This window comes from Echiichthys vipera, assembly GCF_963691815.1.
Source record: "Echiichthys vipera genome assembly, chromosome: 16".
Taxonomy (NCBI): domain Eukaryota; kingdom Metazoa; phylum Chordata; class Actinopteri; order Perciformes; family Trachinidae; genus Echiichthys; species Echiichthys vipera.
In genome coordinates this window covers 8,476,455-8,494,538 of record NC_139841.1, presented here as the reverse complement: position 1 = coordinate 8,494,538, position 18,084 = coordinate 8,476,455, and the positions used below count along the sequence as shown (strand labels likewise).

The window sequence follows — 18,084 nt, the reverse complement described above, 5'->3', positions numbered from 1 at the left end:
CATTTCTACCAGAGTAACCTATCCATGTCAAATAAAGAGAGGTGCAAAGCTTTAACCGCTGTAGACCGTTTCAGTTTTGCCATAATCTCTCTCGCTAATCGAAGTTAATTTTTACTTCTACTTGCCCTAAATACGTTCCTCAGGCCTGTCAAATAAAAGGCTCTGCTCAGCCAATAATGTGTGACTCTTGAGACTTCATTTGAGCCTCAGCTTGGGAAGCACTTCATAGGATAGTATTTAGCCCAGGGGCCCTGACTCATGATTTACAACCCTAATGGTTATTAATACAATAAACAAATGCAAACAAAGGTGATAAGAACCAGAGAGAACGTACCATAAACCACAGTAGACCGTCTTTCTGCCCATCTGGAGTTGTAAGGAAGTGTTCTCTTCATAGCTGCCCTCCAGGGTTACTGAGATAAATCCAGCTGAACAGTGGAATAAAGCAACTATTTGACCCTCACACGGTTCATGTACGTCTGCCTGCAGGAGGCTCCCCCGTAAGGCACTAGGGCAGGGGACCCAGGGCAGGGGCACCACAGACGAAAAAAAAGTTTGTCCCACCTTGGAATGCGGAAAGGCTGCTTCCTGTCCTGCCAGTTAAGAAGCTTGTTATCAGACCAACCGTCTTCGATGCTCAAGCACAAATTTCTCTGATTCAATTATCAGCTTTGTTTTCGCTGCCCGCCCTGGTAACCAGGAAGGGAGCAATCATCGGCCAGATTATTAGACCCAAAAGGCCTGCAGATGTTCGTCACGCACTTCCTGCTGGGTCTTTTTTCTCCACATTGACACTACAACGGGCATACTGAAGCCAAATCCACCAAAAATCCAAATCCATATTTGTTACTACTTAATACTAATAACTGACTCATGTTGATGTGTTTATAAGTTTCTTTGTTGATTGAGTCTAGCTGCAGAGGTGTGTAGGAACTGAGTATATTTTCTTAAGTACTGTAATGTGAAAGTATTGTACTTTCCATTTTTGAGGAACGTTCTCTTCCTCTACTTCAGAGGAAAAGATTGTACTCTGTCGTACATTATTCCAACAGCTGAACTGCTGTGTTTACTGGGGACTTTGCAGATTAAGATTTTAAGACTTTAATGTGCGACAGATTTTCAGGCTTGATAAAACTCTATTTGAACCCTGGTAGCAGCGTGGTTCTATGGATCATTATCACAAACAAAAACTTTCGATTTTTCTGTTTAGGTGCAGCTTCTATCAGTTTGAAATGTGTTCTTCAGCAGCTCTCTAAAATCACGACACAAACTAGAACCTTCGAAAATCTAAACTCATTAAAGCACAAGTGTGGGAAGTTGTCAGCAGCTCTGATGCCACAGCTGCTCTGATATTTCATCGCTGGGCCCTGGGCCCGCCTGTCAAAAGTGAGCTGCTGCTCGGTTTGCGCAGGGTCGAAGTGACTGCAGGCTTCAGTTTGAAGATCTTTCAGGAATATGTTTGTGGTTGACAGCATAAGGAGCTAAAAAGCAATCTCTCCCCGGACCTGAAGAAAATCTGCAACATGACGGCTAGATAAAGAGGCAATGTGACATTAAAATGTAGCAAAAACATTCTTAGCAAACAGGCCTGCCTTTTGTAAGATAAAGTGCAACAAGTAGAGCATATGAGAAAAAATGCATTAGTAGTAAATTTATTGAAAAAGATACAACCAATTAGATGGATGGTTCACGGTCCAGAAATATGTAACAGAACGTTATGAAGTGCATTTTTATAACCGTTTTTTTTTTTTCTTTTTCATTTATACCTTTCAAGACTTTGCACAACAGTCACTGCTTTACTAACAACATTTAAAAAGACGGGTTGGCTTCTGTTCAAAATTCAAAATCATGGAACAAAATTCAAAATAGCCTACAGGAACTACGATTAGAAAACGGGAGGTCAAATTAAACATAAAAAAAACTTAAAACGTTCTCTTATCTTACAAACTATGTTCACTTGGGTAATAAAAATAAAACAAAAGAAAAAACCTTTGTCAGCACCATTTTCTTGTTTTTTAAAGTCCATTTCAATTTAATAATTTCAAAAACTGTGGCAAAATATCTGACACGTTAATATCTCCTTAAACATGCTTAATAAAAAAAGGTCGGCCACTGTACTCAGACTAGAAACGCCTCATTCTTGAGGAATGGTACAGCATCTTTCTCTGACAATTTATACTCACTTAAGGAGCCAAAAACACTCCACGTTGTTGTCTTTCCCATTATATCAGTTAATTGATCAATACATAATCAGCTATGGTGGCAAATGTTCTTTTAAAACCCTGCAACAAAGATCAAGTGACACGAAGAAGTGGCAACCTAGTTAATTATTGATCAGGTCATTTTGCTGGAATGGTTCATGATAACGGACCGCAAAGGTCAAACAAGTTAAACTCAGCTGTATGCTGAGGATACACTCGCCCCCGAAAGTTCTTTGCTCATGACTTGATAAGAAAAGCCATTAAACAATGTCAACCAATCATCTTTACAAAAAACAAAAAGACAAAAACAAAGAGACAAAATGCACAGTTCTCCATCCCAGTAAAGTTACATATGAACTGTAGAGACTGTTTCTCTTGTCTCTGTGATGTTTGCTGTGTGTGATGTCGCTGCCCTCTGCTGCTCATGTCACACAAGGTGGAATAAAGGAGCACTAAGTTCTTCCAGGATTTGATTGTGCATCTGTGTGACAACGTTTCAGGGGTTCCCACGAAGGTCCATGGTCCATGGTTTGAATCAGAAGTGGAGATACAGTACAAGTTCACTGATAAAAGTCTAAAGTTCAAGGATGAAGACATGTGTGGCATCCTTGTGTGTCCGTCAGTCGTGTGTACATGGAGCGAATCTTAGTGTGATTAGGAAGGGCTAGAGGGACTGTTGGAAGAGCTGGTGTCAGGTGATGCACTGGGCTGCTGCTGGTCCTCCGGTGTGCTGTCCGCCTGCAGCGACGCCATGGCCGCAGAGGAGAACTTGCACTTGGAAGAGCCACATTCGCAGCTGAACAGCTTGCATTTGACTTCCCAGAAGTGGTCACCGTAATTAAACCTGAGAGGGGAGGATGGGAAAGTAAGTTAATATAGACCAGTACTGTCATTTAATGAAAACCTTCCAAAAAACTTACAAGGTTTACGCTAAAGTGAGACATGTCACAATCTGTCTCAGACCAGAATCACAGTTCATCAGGGTCTTTACTCAACACCACTAAATCTAAGCCATGAATGTTTTCTATTTAATATAAGTATTAAAGGTCCCACATTATGCTCATGTTCGGGTCCATACTTGAATGACTGCACTTTCTACCTTTATGTAGTATAGTTGTGACATCACAACCATGCAGAAGTCCTGACGACTCGTTTAAAGACAGTTTCTGAATACAGGCTGTGTGCATTTCTCTGTGGATTGCGTGTTTTGATACTTTCACAGTATTTCTAACTGACAACTCGACCTGCTTTATAATAAAATAAAACCGAAAAATCTCACTTTATAAAACATGGGACCTTTAATAGTGTCAATTCTCAAACTTGACAGAGCCTTGGCCACTATATCATTTTACCATCATCACTGGCATCACACATTTACTTGTGACGCCAACTCAAAAATCCTGTATCTGTGTCTATAAGACGCAATGCCTTAAATTGGTAAAAAAAGAAAAAAAATTGTGTTACCCAAGCTCCTCTCCAGCCTTGATGTTTTCACTGGCAAAGAAGGCAATGTGCGGGAAACGAAGGTCCTGGTGCGTCGTGAACACTCGACAGGCAAACAAATTGGGCTCGCACATGTGATTGAGGAAGCGGCTGATGTTGCCATAGTAACGGGCATCGATGCAGTATAGATCCTGTGGCTGGGAGGCGAGATAAATGAAAGACTCAAACCAAGAGCTGAAAGAAGAATTCTCCATGGGAAGAAATCTCAACATAACATTTTAATATCAAGCGCACAACATACTGTTAAAGTAGTGACTAGGAAATGATCAGAGTGAAGGTTTTAATCACTTTCTTCCATTCAGACGTGCATCCATCTCAATAATACACTGGTACTGTACCTTATCATCCAGGCTGAACAGGTAAGTGTCATTCTGCCTCATGTCTGCTTCTGCTTCAGAGATGATCTCACCTACGTACCTGTAAGAGCAGATGACCTGTCAGTAACAGTCATCACTGAATCCTTTTAATGCTGACGCTGTTTACATGTCAACATCCCATGAACCTGGAATTAGAAGGCTTTATTTGGGAAGACTTGCACTTGCACTTCTGAGATACTGCGCTTCAAAGAATTCGGGAACATAGATGCTGGTAAAGCTTTCATGTATTTTCAAACCTTTTTAAAAAAGATAACCCTTAAGTTTACTTTTTAATCAAATAATTAACACCACACACACACACACATTATTCAACAGTTGAAGTGGATGGCTCATATTTGAAACAAAATCACAAAATAACGGTCTGATATTCACTTCTGTTGCTAAAATATATTTTACTGTTGCATTCAGTTTATGGAGCCATTCATTTACTAATCGAGGATCACTGGAAATGTTGCCAGCCTTAATTAAGTTGGTGGAGTCTGGAACTGGTCATCTGCATAATTATGTACTTTTTCAGTGTCCAGTTATTAAACTGACGGGTTATTAAATGTGCATCAACCATGACTAATTCTAGCTCCTTATTCCGTGTTTAATGCTGAAGTAATTATTGAACAACAATTACAATACATCGAGCGGTGCTTTTTGGTCTGTTAGAACATTAACAGTTTGCACTTGTGATCATGTGAAGTGTAAGCAGTCAATTCAAAAGTAAATCAAGACCAACCCTCAGAGCAGTTAGTGCACCATTAAATTCACAATTTAAAAATGTGAAAATGATCATTGCTTGCAATTACTCTGGTGGCAGTGGCCACTCTAGTCTGCAAAGTATTCAGCTACAAAAAGCCGTGTGAAAGATGTGTGTTTACCAGTTTATAGTCAATGTCAGACATTTAAGAGGCCATGAACATAGTGAATACATTTAAGTAATTACTTAGACTTTGTAAAATGGAACTATTTATTACTAGTTGGTTTAAAAGATTGACATCTTCAGAAGGAACTGTTGGTCTGGTGCCACTCCTGGTTCTGGTCCTTTGATGGGATATCTTGACAATTAAAACAAATATATATAGAGTAACATCACCTGTAGTATCGTATGCTTCAGAGATCGTTACCCTATTTGAGGCTAATTTGAACTTGACTTATCCTTAAAGTGACTGTACTTTTGTTGCCAACACAAAATTATAGACCGCCTACTGAGTGGAGCTTGCAGTGAGCATCTTAGTACACCATCATTTAGATTAAGAACTGCCAAAGGAAACTGAGATTGTTGTTCTTTGGTTGTTTGCCAAGACGTTTTTGAAATGGCACTCAGAACCCTAAATGTGGTTAAAATAAACAAATAAATAACAAGGTGTTGAAAATAGTTACAATACATTAGCGGAATAGTGAGTGGCACATCAGCAAACGCCTCAGTGACATCGACAGCACTTCTGAAGGTGAAAAAGCTGAACGCATAACTCCTTCTCTCGCATGTTAGCCTCACAGTCTGAGCCATCTGGCAAGAGAAGCAGACTCTGCATGTGTGAGAGTGGCAGTTTTTTCAAATTGTGGAAAAAGAGACAACATGCCTGTTCTGTTTTGATCAAGATTATTATAGTGGCTAAATTGGTAAGGTCTTCGTCAGGGCTTTAAACAAATAAGACAGCATAGGTGTGGCCAAGGGTTTGTGCAGGTCTTAACGAGTAAAATTCAGGCACTTTCTAACCGAAAATGTCCAAACTCTGAAAGCCTTTATCATCACATCTAAATCACTATTATAAATGCAACTGAGAACAAAAAAAGTTTACAGAAATCTATTATACCCACAGCAAACAATGTACTGGATATTGTCACTTTGTTTATGTTACTAGCTGCTCATATTAACTTTGTATGTTTTGATTATGTTAATCTAATGCTGGGTAAGGGAAAGTCTGGTGTGAAGACGCCAAGGGACAACAAACAATAAGACGATGGGATGTTACATTTAAAATATCTTTGGTTAACATGTCGACACCAGACCGTGCTGAAAGCAGGTATTTTTCAAGGAGTATTTAATTTATATATATATATATATACCTAAATAATGCAAATAGAAATTGTGTGTATTTGTAAACTTACTCGCACACAAAGGTCCCCTGTGGTATGTCTTGTACTGCACGGACACCCCAGCCCTTCTTACTGGTCCTAAAGAGCTGAAGCCTGGTCCTGGAAGACAAGACAATTTTATACTTCTCCCTGAAGCACATATTTACCTTTAAACAGCCTTCATTTTGTAAGACAGCTACAAGATGTTTGAGCAGTGCCGAGTTGCAGGCAGTTTTTCTTTTGCGTATACGCACAGATGAATATTGAATACCTGAGTCCATTTTGCACTACGCGGTTCTTGCAGGTCCTCCAACAGGAGCAAGCATGGTTACACTCAAAGATGAGAGGAGGCTCCTCACGACAGAATTCAGGTAGAAGACAACCTTTCTAAACACAACAAAAAACAAATATATATAAATTAAATGTCTTCATGATCGTCAGGACTGTATGGTTCATGCTCAGGTGTACACATACTGTCTGATACATCATGTTAAAAGAGGACAGTGATCCATTCCTCTAGACATCTATTCTTACCTTGTCATACCAGCAGCGCAGACTGAGTTGTCCACACATGCAGATACTTGTCGAACAGTCTTCTTTACAAACACAGTACTGTTAGCCGTGGATAAAGAGAGAAAATCATTTTGGTCACTTCACACTGCCAATCACTGACAAAAACATATCTTTCTTTCCTTTCGAACGCCTGATGAAATGGTTTCCAGCTCACCTGTAAGTGTGTTATGTTCCTGTCAATGTTCATGGGGGAGGTGACACAGTTTTCGGGGATGTATTTGTAGTCGTCTGGGTAAGGTTCACTGTCGACAGAGTTGACACAGGGAAGGGGAACTCTCTCCTGGCCAAGAGCTATGTCACTGTAAACAGAATAGACACTGGTCAGGTGCTGTCAAATTAAAAAAAATATCATGCTGAGGGTGTGGGAAAGAAATGCTGGGGTCAAAACTGTAGCATTTTATTGTCTAATGAGTCTTAACTCCCCGATGTATTCCTCAACCTTGACTTCCTGGATGGTATAAGTTAAGCATGAAAACAAAACTGAGGTAATCATGTTTGGCCCTCTTAGCTCTGTCCCCGGCCTAAAGTTCGATGCCTAACGCATCTGCCTCGAAGCACTTCAGCTTAACACGTGCTGTTTTTAAATGTGCTATTTAAATGAAACAGACCTGACTATTCCCTCTTCCACTTGTATCCATAGCCACATGCCCAACCCAAAGCAGATCCCCTTTTTTTTGAAACACTGCTATTTCCATAGTATAATTTTAACCTCTGAAGGATTTTTTCCTCTGCTCGAGTGAGTCTGGTGTTTCTGGCGTCCCTCTCCCTCCTGTTGGCCTGCAGGGCTGCCCAGGCCTTGGAGTTGTGGCTGCAGCAATCTGGAGGAGTTTCTCCCTCGCGGTTCTTCAGAAACACATCTGCTCCACGAGTCAGGAAAAGCCTGAGGATCATCAACAACAAGCCACTTCTGACTTCTGACAACTTCAATCCCCTTGTTTTTAACAAAAAGCAACTTGATATTCTCCAAAGGTTTGTTTTTTCTTTCTTGGAAGGCAGTAACTCACGTGACACATTCCAGACGATTCTCCCGAGCAGCAATGTGTAGAGGAGAGTCTCCGTGGATGTTGACAGCTTGAAGATCACAGCGGGCGTTCAAGAGCAGCTCTGCGATTTCCACACTGCCTGAGAACGCTGCCCAGTGAAGGCAGATGTTCTCTTCCTGGAAAACAAAACAGCATAAACCAAAATGACACAATATGTGATCCTTCTGGAGAGCATGTGACACAGAGTGGACAGACTCCTCAGCCAACCTTGTCCCTGACGCTGATGTCGGCTCCTTTGCGCAGAAGCAGCTTCACCTGGTCCACATGCTTGTATTCTGTCGCCCAGATCATGGCTGTCCAACCTCCATCATCCTGAGGGACAATAAGACTTTAAAGCACGGCAAGCCGATCACTGATCACTGATCACCAACCTAAACATGCCTTCATGATAGCTATATTTAAATATGAAACCGCACGGTTACCCATTTATTTCCAGGAAAGACTGCGTCGTTGCATCAGAGCTGCCTTAATGGCTACATTCATATGGAGCACATACATTTAAATAATCAAACAACTTTGGAAAAACCATAAGTGCGTCCGAATCAGCCACTCCAATTAAATTTTTATTTTTTTGTCCCTTTTATCCAGCTGGAGATCCTTCCTCTGAACAAAGTATTGATAGTGTGTGGTAAACTGAACAACTGAATTTAACTGAATGTTGACTGAATGTGAACCTGCCTCCTGATGGAGATTTCTCTTCAGATCGTCCCTCCAGTATCATCAGATAAAACAGAGGAGAAAGTGATTGGACAGCACCAAATGCTAATAAATGGTGACGCGTGATGACATCCTTAAGCAAAAGCACACACAAAAGCTAATGCACTAAGCCCTATAGTATACCTGAAATCACTGAGAGGATCCAAATGACTGAAAGGAAAATGTCAAACCTGACAGTTGATGTTGATAAATCCTGTAGACAGAAGGTGCTCAACAATGTTGTAATGGCCCGACTTTGCAGCTAGGTGGAGACACGTGAACCCTTCAACATCCTGAGAGCAGCAGAGAATCCAATTATTGACAGTTCCTCAAATCTCATGATCGACGTCGATAAATATATGTCCATTAAGTACGTTTATTTTCAATTTTATGTGGAAAAAAGAAGACAGACAGGGCACCAATACGATGACTGCCAAAAACTTAAAAAGGCACAATTACATTCTGATTTTACTCATTATTGCTGTAGCTGTCTTATGAGAACCTCTGATACAGAAAGACACCAGGTGCAGGTTTACCCTGTGCACGGCACTGGCTCCAGCTCTCAGCAGGTACTGGACCGTCTCCATGAAGTTGTTCTCACAGGCCTCCATCAGTGGCGTCCGCTGGTCTTCATCACACATGTCCACGTTTGCTCCGGCCTGATGCAGCATTTGTCGTTTTAAACATGAAATTAAGGATCTGTACAAACTTTATTCGTGACCACATGAGTCCAAGGCAGGACTGAAAGAGGATCAGTACAAAGGTCTTACCTGTACGAGCATGTGGCAGATGTCTTTGTATCCTCCCTCAGCTGCCGCGTGGAGCGGGGTGCGCTTGTTTTGAGATTCCATCTTAAAGTTTGGGTCGATGCCGTCCACTGAAATGTAAATAATGGAGAAGGACACTATTGCATTAAAAAGCACCTGGATAGAAAGTTAAATGCATACAAAGAACCATAAGATGAAAAGACAATTTTTTGAACAACAGCAGGGGGGTGAACATACCCAACATGAGCAAGACCTTCTTGAGTTCTCCCTGTTTGGCTGAGAGGTAAAGTTGTTTGGGGTGAAAACGCAGCTTCTTGGGCCTGATCAAAATACACACAAAAATGTAAATGTAAACGGTTGTCAGTTTCTCTCGAAGGTCCAGGCTTTTGGTTATTGAGATAAATCCAGATGATTGACTTACTTCTCTGTGTCCAGAGCCACCAGGATGCTCTCTAAAGTCTCTCTAGGTGGTCCTTGAGGGAGTGCAGATGGCACCGTTGTTCCTGTCCCAGCCAGCAATGTTGTGGTCCTGGATGACCCAGGGATAGCAGTGGTGTCGAGTCCGTGTCCAGAACGAATGGACAGCGAGCTATCCGCCCTGCCACTAACTTCAGCCCCCACAGCCAGACGAGAAGAGCTGGAGAAAAAAGGAACATTTTTTAATGCTTTTTAAAACAATGTCATTCATCTAAAAATCTTCTGTAGAGAAAATTGCAAGAAAAAGTTGCCACTAGGATTGGGTACCCTTTATACTTGAACTGATACCGGTACCTGGAATTTGGTACAGGTACCCAACTGTATCTTTTTGGTACTTTATTCTTGCTATAATGTCAAAAATTGAATTTCAGTTGTAAAGATGAGCCCAAAACTTTGAATCCTTATTACTTAGAACACTCTGTTAATTGTTTTGAATGTTTTACACACTACACAAAAAAAAAAAAAAAAACATCTCTCCTTCCAAACCCATCCCTACAACCTCCAGCTTGTCAGTCTGTCACCAGGGCATAGAGAACGCTGTTGCGTGTAAGGAAGTGTAGTCACACCATTACCACTTTGGGCTTGTCACTAGGCCTACACTGGAGATCAAAATTAGAGAACAAATTAATTAAAACTTGATTTATTTTTTACTGTTCAGAATTTGATACTATATCCGCTGTGGCTATACCACTGCTCTACTAGAATGTCTTTTAAATAACCAAAGCACTTCAACAAAAACCTTTATTTTGTGAAAAAAACAGTGACCACTGTGTCAGAGAACAGTAACCCATGTGTCAGAGGAGAAGATTTCCACAGTGTTTTCTTAGGGCTATAGGATTAAAAAATGAATAGGAAGTGTAGAGGCACAGCTTTGAATGACTTCAGCACATCTGATATGCTATCAAATTGTGAACAATAGGAAATTACAGTATTTCAGAATAAATCAATTATCAATACTTTGTTCTCTAATTTTCATCTCCAGTGTACTGTATATCAGATTATAGTCACGTCAGTAACCTCCCGCATATCCCGACACCTCTTACCTGCCAGTGGTGGTGTCTGCCCGGCCCTCGGGGACCCCGGGCGTGGCAACGTCGTGTGCGAGTGGAGGGGGCACGGTGGAGGTGGTGTCGGCCTTGGCGATGGTGACCTCCTTGGCCTTGCTGGCCTCCTCTCCACAGTGGGGGCAGAAGCTTTGACCTTTCAGCACTGAGGCACAAGCACGATGGAAACGGTGAGAGATGCTGAAGTCTGGTTGGCACTCCATGAAGGTCCCCTGCACAATGAAAGGCAAAAAGTTTCCGTAAGTAAAATACAACAGTCGTCTTTACACAAGAAACCAGATTACTGTGAGAAATCCGGTCCTTAGTAAACACCGTTACATGTGCTGCAATAGCTTGGCTGGGATTCATGATTGGATTATCAATTAATTTGTTCATTTATTGTTTAGTTGAAAAAAAGGTGTTAACAATGTACTGTATATTGTTTTGGTATTTCTTTACCAAAACCTGGTCTTCTCAGGGTTCGTACACATTTTCCATTTTTAAAAGTCCAAACTTCTTCAGACTCAAATTTACAGACTTCTCCGAGGATTTTTCAGTCAATATTTAACATCTGAATCCCAATTATTAGATGCTTATTATGTCAATAAATAGTTTTAAAATTCAACCTTATATGACTTATGTTAACTTCTGACTATGTATGCCATTTTATGTCCAAGTAATTACAAGACATTTTTAAATACGTATTTTAGCTCATATAAGAATGAATGAATGAATGAACTCCAAACTGAGAAATGTTCAACGCACCGCATTTCATTCAAGCTAAATGCTAAAAGAGTAAAATGAATTACTGTGAACCTGCAACACTACAGGCAGGAACAGTAGGGATGGACAATTAACCAGGAACTACAAAAGAAAACATGTCTGTCAAGTCTTTCCTTCATTGGCTTTAGGTATAAACATCCCTAAATAAATAATGATAAATACAAAGAATCATAAATAAAATAGTAAATAAAAATAAATCAAAAATGAAATGATAAATAAAAATAAATCATAAATGAAATAAATAAAAATAAATCATAAAAAATATGTAGACGACATGTATGAAAAAAAATAAATAAACGAGAATCGCAGTTGCAAAGCAGAAACCATGGTAACCCAACACCATTCTACAGCCAGCTTGATTAGATTCCTATCATCTACAGGTTGGCTATGATGCATTAGTGAGCTTCTTTGGATTTGTATATATAAATCTATTTTATTTTAGAAAGTGAGATAATAGTCTGGAAACAACACAAACATTTTTCAAACACAAATTCAATTCCATACTTCTCCATAGTTTTACATACTGCGTAGGAACCCTGTCATCTCCATATGCTGGTTCACATACATGGTTTGAGGCACTAATAAGTATTGAAATGAGGGGACTTCTTCACATCTGTGAAGTGTTGGGCAGTATCCAATATCTTTCTGAAGACAATAGCCTCTGGGGCACCGCTAATATTTCAGTGCAGCCAGTGGATATCTGGGCCAAGACTTCCTAGTCTGAGCAGCAGTGACTGTTTACAGTCCAATTAGCTGATTAGCAGAGAATAGAGCTGGAGTGGAGAGACGGTTTCTCTGTGAACAGATAGCTGCATATGAATGCAGATAAATAATAACAAAAAGCAACATCTACGTTGGGTTCCTTAATTGCATGACTGCCGGTGCTGTTTACCTGCATGCAACTAAAGCCTGCTCAAACGTGATTGGTCAATAGCACTCTGACTACACACGGAAACCAGACCACGTCTACTACCCAAATCTTGTCACGTTGCCTACAGATAAGGATTGTAAATAGAACTGGCAGCAAAAGGCGGTGCAGCGGCTCTTGCTGGAGTACTGTAGTGTGGGTGGGTTTTTTTCCTCTTATGAATCGGGAAATGGCAGCAATTTATATATTTAACAATAACAATGTTTGCTCAAGGTCACTTCAGTAGCGTGTGTATATTTGCTGACAGCTGAAGAATACAGGATATTTTACATGATATAAATTTATTGCCGTTGACCCCTAAAGCTTTTCATCAATAATAACAATAATAATTTCTAATCCTAAATAGTTCTACACTTAGTAGACATCTAATGAAACATGATCCAATTGCAGCTGAAGGCTTGAAACTGTGTGAGAGTGAGTGTACTCACAGCCCTGCAGAAGAAGCCACAGCCGGGGCAGCACTGGTGCTTCACCATGCCGTTGCGGTGGTCCTCGCACAGAACCAGCAGCTGGACAGAGTTGGAGGGGCGCATCATTTCGTGTTTCAGTATGGCCCCCTGGCAGCGGGTCAGCTGTCCATCAACACTCTCTGTGGCCATGCACTTCCTGTCTGCCAGGGTGAGAATCTCTCGACTCTTGGGCGTCTCCATGCGGCAGCTGCAGAGCGGAAGCTCCTGAGCCTCCTCGACCACAGACCCTGAAGCGCCTTTAAAGAGACAAAGTCTGGCTTTACCTACATTTATCTCAATATTATTTCACATTGTTTCAGTTAAATCACAACGACTCAATGTAAGTCAAACAAATACAGATGGAGGATATGACGTGATGTCACCTTTTCAGTGGATACCACCCCTTTGTAACCAGTGACCGGTTGGGCATAGTTCACATTTATACCGGATTTCTTGTACAAATGTTTAATCCTTTTTATTATTATTCTTTGAGGAATATAAACATATTTTTCAACAAAACCATATTTTTTTCATCCAAAGAGAAGAGTCAAACTTGTTTGTTCTCAATGTTTGTATGATGATGATGATAATGATAATAATAATAATAATAATAATAATATAATGATGGTTAGTATTGTATGTACTGTATATGTACTGAAGGGTTGCAGTCTCATTAGAATAGCTGATCATATTTCAAAGTAACCAGGAGAGCTGCAGATACATAGGGTGTGTCCAACAATTAAGTCAATTGTCACCAGGTGCCAGAGTAACACCAATGACTGGGAGGGATCTGAAAATGTATTTTAGTTTTGCTCACTGCTTTTTTCACAAAATAAAGGTTTTTGTTAAAGTGCCTTGGTTATTTAAGAAAAACATGCAAGTACAGGAGTGGTATAGCCACAGTGGATATTCTGTCGAATTCTGAACCATTAAGCATAAAACCATTTCAGAATAAATCAAATATTAATACTTTTTTCTCTAATTTTGATCTCCAGTGTATGCGTGACACTGGTGCAGTAACATGATGTTGTACAAAGACTAAGAGTCTTATTTTTGTCTGTATTCATCAGTTGACAGTGAAGAGAGAAGGGGAATATTGTGCTTGAATTATTTCTCAATTTGTGCAGTTGATTGCATAACAGCTACTTAAAGCCACTATGTGTGAAATATGAATTTAACGCCCCCACATGGCAGTAGCAAAAACACTGTGCAGACAGTAATGCTGCTGCTGCATCTGCTACGCCCTTGCCTGTGAATCCGATCCGGGGCTACCATGAATGGGTTTAAAGCTTTAACAACAATGCTGGCTTACTTTTCACCACGTAGGGTTATTTAATATAACTGCCAAAAAAGAAAACATTCAAATTGGACTGATGTGTGTATTTACAGATGTTTCTCGACTCTGAAAATAAACATACAAATCCAACGTCATACAACATCCGACGGATACAGAACTTGCTACTGATCGGTTCGAGCAAACCCCCCCCCCCCCATTTTACAAAATGTTGCGATTGACTTCCCATTTCATTATTCAGACATTTTGTATTGATTACCAGATTGTGTGTCAAATGAGACACATTTACTTAACATTTTAGCTGCATCCTTTGGGGGTGATAGCTGATATAATACACAATAGTATGTTTGTTCTACATAGACCACTAAACATATCCAAATGACCACATTATATTTATAGTATTAAAACAGAATTATTGTTAGTGGTGGACCCACATCATAACATGTGGAATGGATTATTATGACCAAGTTTCCTTATTTCTTCTAAGATCACCTTTGTTCTGTGAGGAAACCGCCGGCTCTTGGGGCTTGTTGAGGTTGAAGGACTCGCGTGAGGAAATCTGTGTGCACTCTGTCCCATCATGTGCCTGGGCCTGAGCTGAAGCCTGAGGCTGATCCACGGCATCCAGTTCTGAACAGAACAACAGCAAGCAGTGAGCAAATGCCATCGTTTACCATCACATTCAAGCAAGTCGCAAAAAGAAAGAAAACAGTAAAATACAGTCTTGAACAACAAAGCCACAAGTGCTCTTGTATCGTTTATATCTTTAGTTCTATTCCTACATTAGTATTCTATACCTTTTGTTATTTACTTTTGAATTTTCCTGTTAATCTATTTATTTCTGTCCTTGTGTTGCTGCAACAACCGACTCAATAAAGACTTGGCTTATTTCAACCAACCAACAGTAAAGGGATATGTGTTGCCCTGACTGAACAGTGCTTAATTTATTTTTTTATCATTTTTATTGTCTTAAAAATCCTAACATTGACTTATTGACATCCATGGGGATAATTTTTAATGCAAAGACATTTCCATGAAATGTTTTTTTTTTTTTTTTATCATTGAAGTACCAGGATACTTAAAATGTAGACTGTACATAAAATGTGCATACTATATACTGTAAATATAAAGATAGGGTGTGACAAAGAATCCTTGTGTCAGCAGGGTTAACGATGCTCAATCTAGATCTTCTATTTGCTCTGGCAGATACAGTTCCATTAGAAAGTCAGGATACCTTTTTGAAATAGTCACTTTTTTTGTTTTGCTGCCTGAAATGATAATACATAAAAATATATCTATTTTGCCAGTGTTATTTACAAATTTTACCTTACAACATTCAAGTGAATTTTTTTTTTATTAATAAAAAAAAAGAAAAACTAGAATAGCAGGAATGGGAAAGTGATGAGTCCCCAGATTTCATACTTTGTGGAGTCACCTTTTGCTTTAATTACAGCCATCAGTCTGTTTGGATCTGTCTCTACAGCTTTGTGCACCTAGACTGGGAAATATTTCCCCAGTCAGATTCTGTGGTGAGTGGTGATGGACTGCACTCTTCAAGTCCATCCACAGATGTTCTGTGGGATTCAGGTCAGGGCTCTGACTGGGTCACTCTAGGACATTCACCTTCCTGTCCTTTAGCCACTGTGTTGTTTTTACGGAGGTGTGTTTTGGGTCGTTGTCATGCTGGAGGGTGAACCACCTGCCCATTTTCATGTGTAACAGAGGGCTGCAGGTTTTCCTCAAGAATTTGGGTGGACTTGGCCGCATCCATTTTCCCTTCAGTCCTGACCAACTGCCCAGTCCCTGCTGAAGAGAAACAAGCCCACAACATAATGCTGCCACCACCATGCTTCACTGTTGGTATGGTGTGTTTTGGGTGGTGTGCTGTGTTTGGTTTCTGCCAAACATAGAACTTGGAGTTCAGCACAAAAAGTTTAATTTTGATATCATCTGACTGTATAACCTTTAACACATGGCATCAGAATCTTCAGTATGTTTTTGGCATACTGTAAACGAGACTCAGTGTGACATTTTTTCAGAAGAGGCTACTTTCTCACCACCCTGCCATGCATGTAGATCTTGTGAAATTGTTGTCACATGCACAGATCGACCAGCCTCTGCCATTTAAACTTGTAACTCCTTCAAGGTCACCATGGGCGTCTTGGTAGCTTCCCTGATCAATCTTTTCCTGGCTTGGTCATCCAGTTTGGAGGGGCGGCCCAATCTAGGCAGAGTATTGTCCACTTCTGGACAATACTCTGAACGGCACTCAGAGTATTGACTTTATTCTAAAGTCAAGAAGAAAACACCACAGGTGATTTCAGGTGGAACCAATTAACTTGGTGTGTGATCTGGAAGGTGACTGGTTAAACCTGAGAATGTTTAAAATGGTTATACTAAAGGGACTTATCACTTTTCCAACACTGCTATTCGAGTTTTTCATTTTTTTATTAATCTTCAGACATTTTGAAAAAACAGTCACTTGAATGTTGTAAGGTATAATGTGTAAATCACGATGGAAAAATATTTTTTTTATGTATTATCATTTCAGGCTGTAAAACAAAAAAAAGAGTGACTATTTCAAAAGAATACCATGACTTTCTATAGGCATCGTATGTCTGTCGCCTCTCCTATTCAGATAGATTTCCAGCTGCTTCAGATTGTAAAGACCAATCACAGTTGTTTATCTTGTGTGGAGCAGTTTTAAGACAATGACTGACAGCGTCACTTTCCAGTCTGCAGGTCAGTTCAACTTACCAGGCCCGTCAAACTAGGCAGCGTTGATCAGGTATGACTCAATATCCTGCTACTGTATTGCCTATTGCTAACAGAAAATGTTTTCAGAAACATTTTAGTGTACTGCTTAGCTGCATTTGACAAAGTTATTGACCAGGCAGCTATTTTATTCCTGCTTCAAAAAGGGACCAAGCCCTGACTTGCAAGTGTACTTCAGCACTTCGTCTTTTCATTGTTGTGACTGGTTGTAGGTCACGATTAGTTGCTTCTAGAGGCAATCCCTTTGAATCAAAAATGAACTGAAAAGATCCATATATGCAGTTGTGAATGAGTTTGGTGATGCCAGGCTTATAATAAATATTACCATTGAAAATAGTTTTTTGCACGTTTTAAGTCAATAAAAGCTGATATCTGGTCCCTCTGGGATGTCAGTAGATTTAAAGGTATAGAAAGGATTTAGATTCTGGAAATATTATATGTGATCCATAAATATGAACATAGTCTGGAGTGTGAGTTTCACTGATGGGGATGAATTGAAGTGTCAGTTTCCTCCCATGAGGAGCACAGGTGATTCGTGACTGTACAGGTGAGACACGGCGATCACCTTTGGCCTTTATCCTCCTCTTCCGTTTCCTGGACGGCCTGAGCCACGCGCTGTCTCTCTTGATTTTCTTTTTCAACTTCTTCTTCAGACTGGACTCCGTGCTCTGAGGCAGATGGAAAGAGATTATTTCAGAAACTCTTCTGTAGTAAGAGGTTATGTGAGATGAAGTACTTAGGTTGAGTAACGACGGTGGATCTTACCAAGTCGGACTCTGTGCCCTCCTCCTCTCCCTCTTCTTCTCCAGACTCTTCAGATTCCTGCGAATCTCCCATCTCCACCGCAAACACAAAAACAAAGTTCCTCACTAACGTTTAACACATGACATGCTGAAACTGGCTTTGCTCTTACTTGGATGGAACCTCCACCGTTTTCTCCTATATTCTGTCTCAGGTGTAACTTTTTTGGCTCAACTGGGGAATTTCTTTCCCACAGACAGCAAGTAACTGTCTTTGACTGAATGCTTTCAATTTCCAGAAGGTGGGACATGGTCTGCACTGATCCACAGCTGCATGTGTCTTCTGTACTATCGTTCCAGGCTTTCATCAG

General features: G+C 40.3%; 1 protein-coding gene across 1 annotated transcript in view; it reads right to left on the bottom strand.

Moving 5' to 3' along the window:
- Positions 1 to 1,701: 1,701 nt before the first annotated feature.
- The window catches only part of ehmt1b (euchromatic histone-lysine N-methyltransferase 1b), a 33,793-nt gene continuing 17,410 nt past the window's right edge, over positions 1,702 to 18,084 (bottom strand). Inside the window, exons 7-26 of the mRNA XM_083930003.1 lie at positions 17,739 to 17,810; positions 17,539 to 17,641; positions 14,691 to 14,828; positions 12,884 to 13,161; positions 10,745 to 10,977; positions 9,646 to 9,861; positions 9,462 to 9,544; positions 9,228 to 9,334; positions 8,994 to 9,116; positions 8,649 to 8,750; positions 7,969 to 8,073; positions 7,723 to 7,877; positions 7,428 to 7,598; positions 6,873 to 7,017; positions 6,680 to 6,757; positions 6,417 to 6,532; positions 6,179 to 6,265; positions 4,043 to 4,121; positions 3,666 to 3,841; positions 1,702 to 3,045 (exon numbers count right to left, since the gene is read on the bottom strand). Of these exons, the coding sequence (XP_083786129.1) occupies positions 2,856 to 3,045; positions 3,666 to 3,841; positions 4,043 to 4,121; positions 6,179 to 6,265; positions 6,417 to 6,532; positions 6,680 to 6,757; positions 6,873 to 7,017; positions 7,428 to 7,598; positions 7,723 to 7,877; positions 7,969 to 8,073; positions 8,649 to 8,750; positions 8,994 to 9,116; positions 9,228 to 9,334; positions 9,462 to 9,544; positions 9,646 to 9,861; positions 10,745 to 10,977; positions 12,884 to 13,161; positions 14,691 to 14,828; positions 17,539 to 17,641; positions 17,739 to 17,810 (2,757 nt within the window). The 3' untranslated portion in view covers positions 1,702 to 2,855. The remainder of the gene's footprint in view (positions 3,046 to 3,665; positions 3,842 to 4,042; positions 4,122 to 6,178; positions 6,266 to 6,416; positions 6,533 to 6,679; positions 6,758 to 6,872; positions 7,018 to 7,427; positions 7,599 to 7,722; positions 7,878 to 7,968; positions 8,074 to 8,648; positions 8,751 to 8,993; positions 9,117 to 9,227; positions 9,335 to 9,461; positions 9,545 to 9,645; positions 9,862 to 10,744; positions 10,978 to 12,883; positions 13,162 to 14,690; positions 14,829 to 17,538; positions 17,642 to 17,738; positions 17,811 to 18,084) is intronic.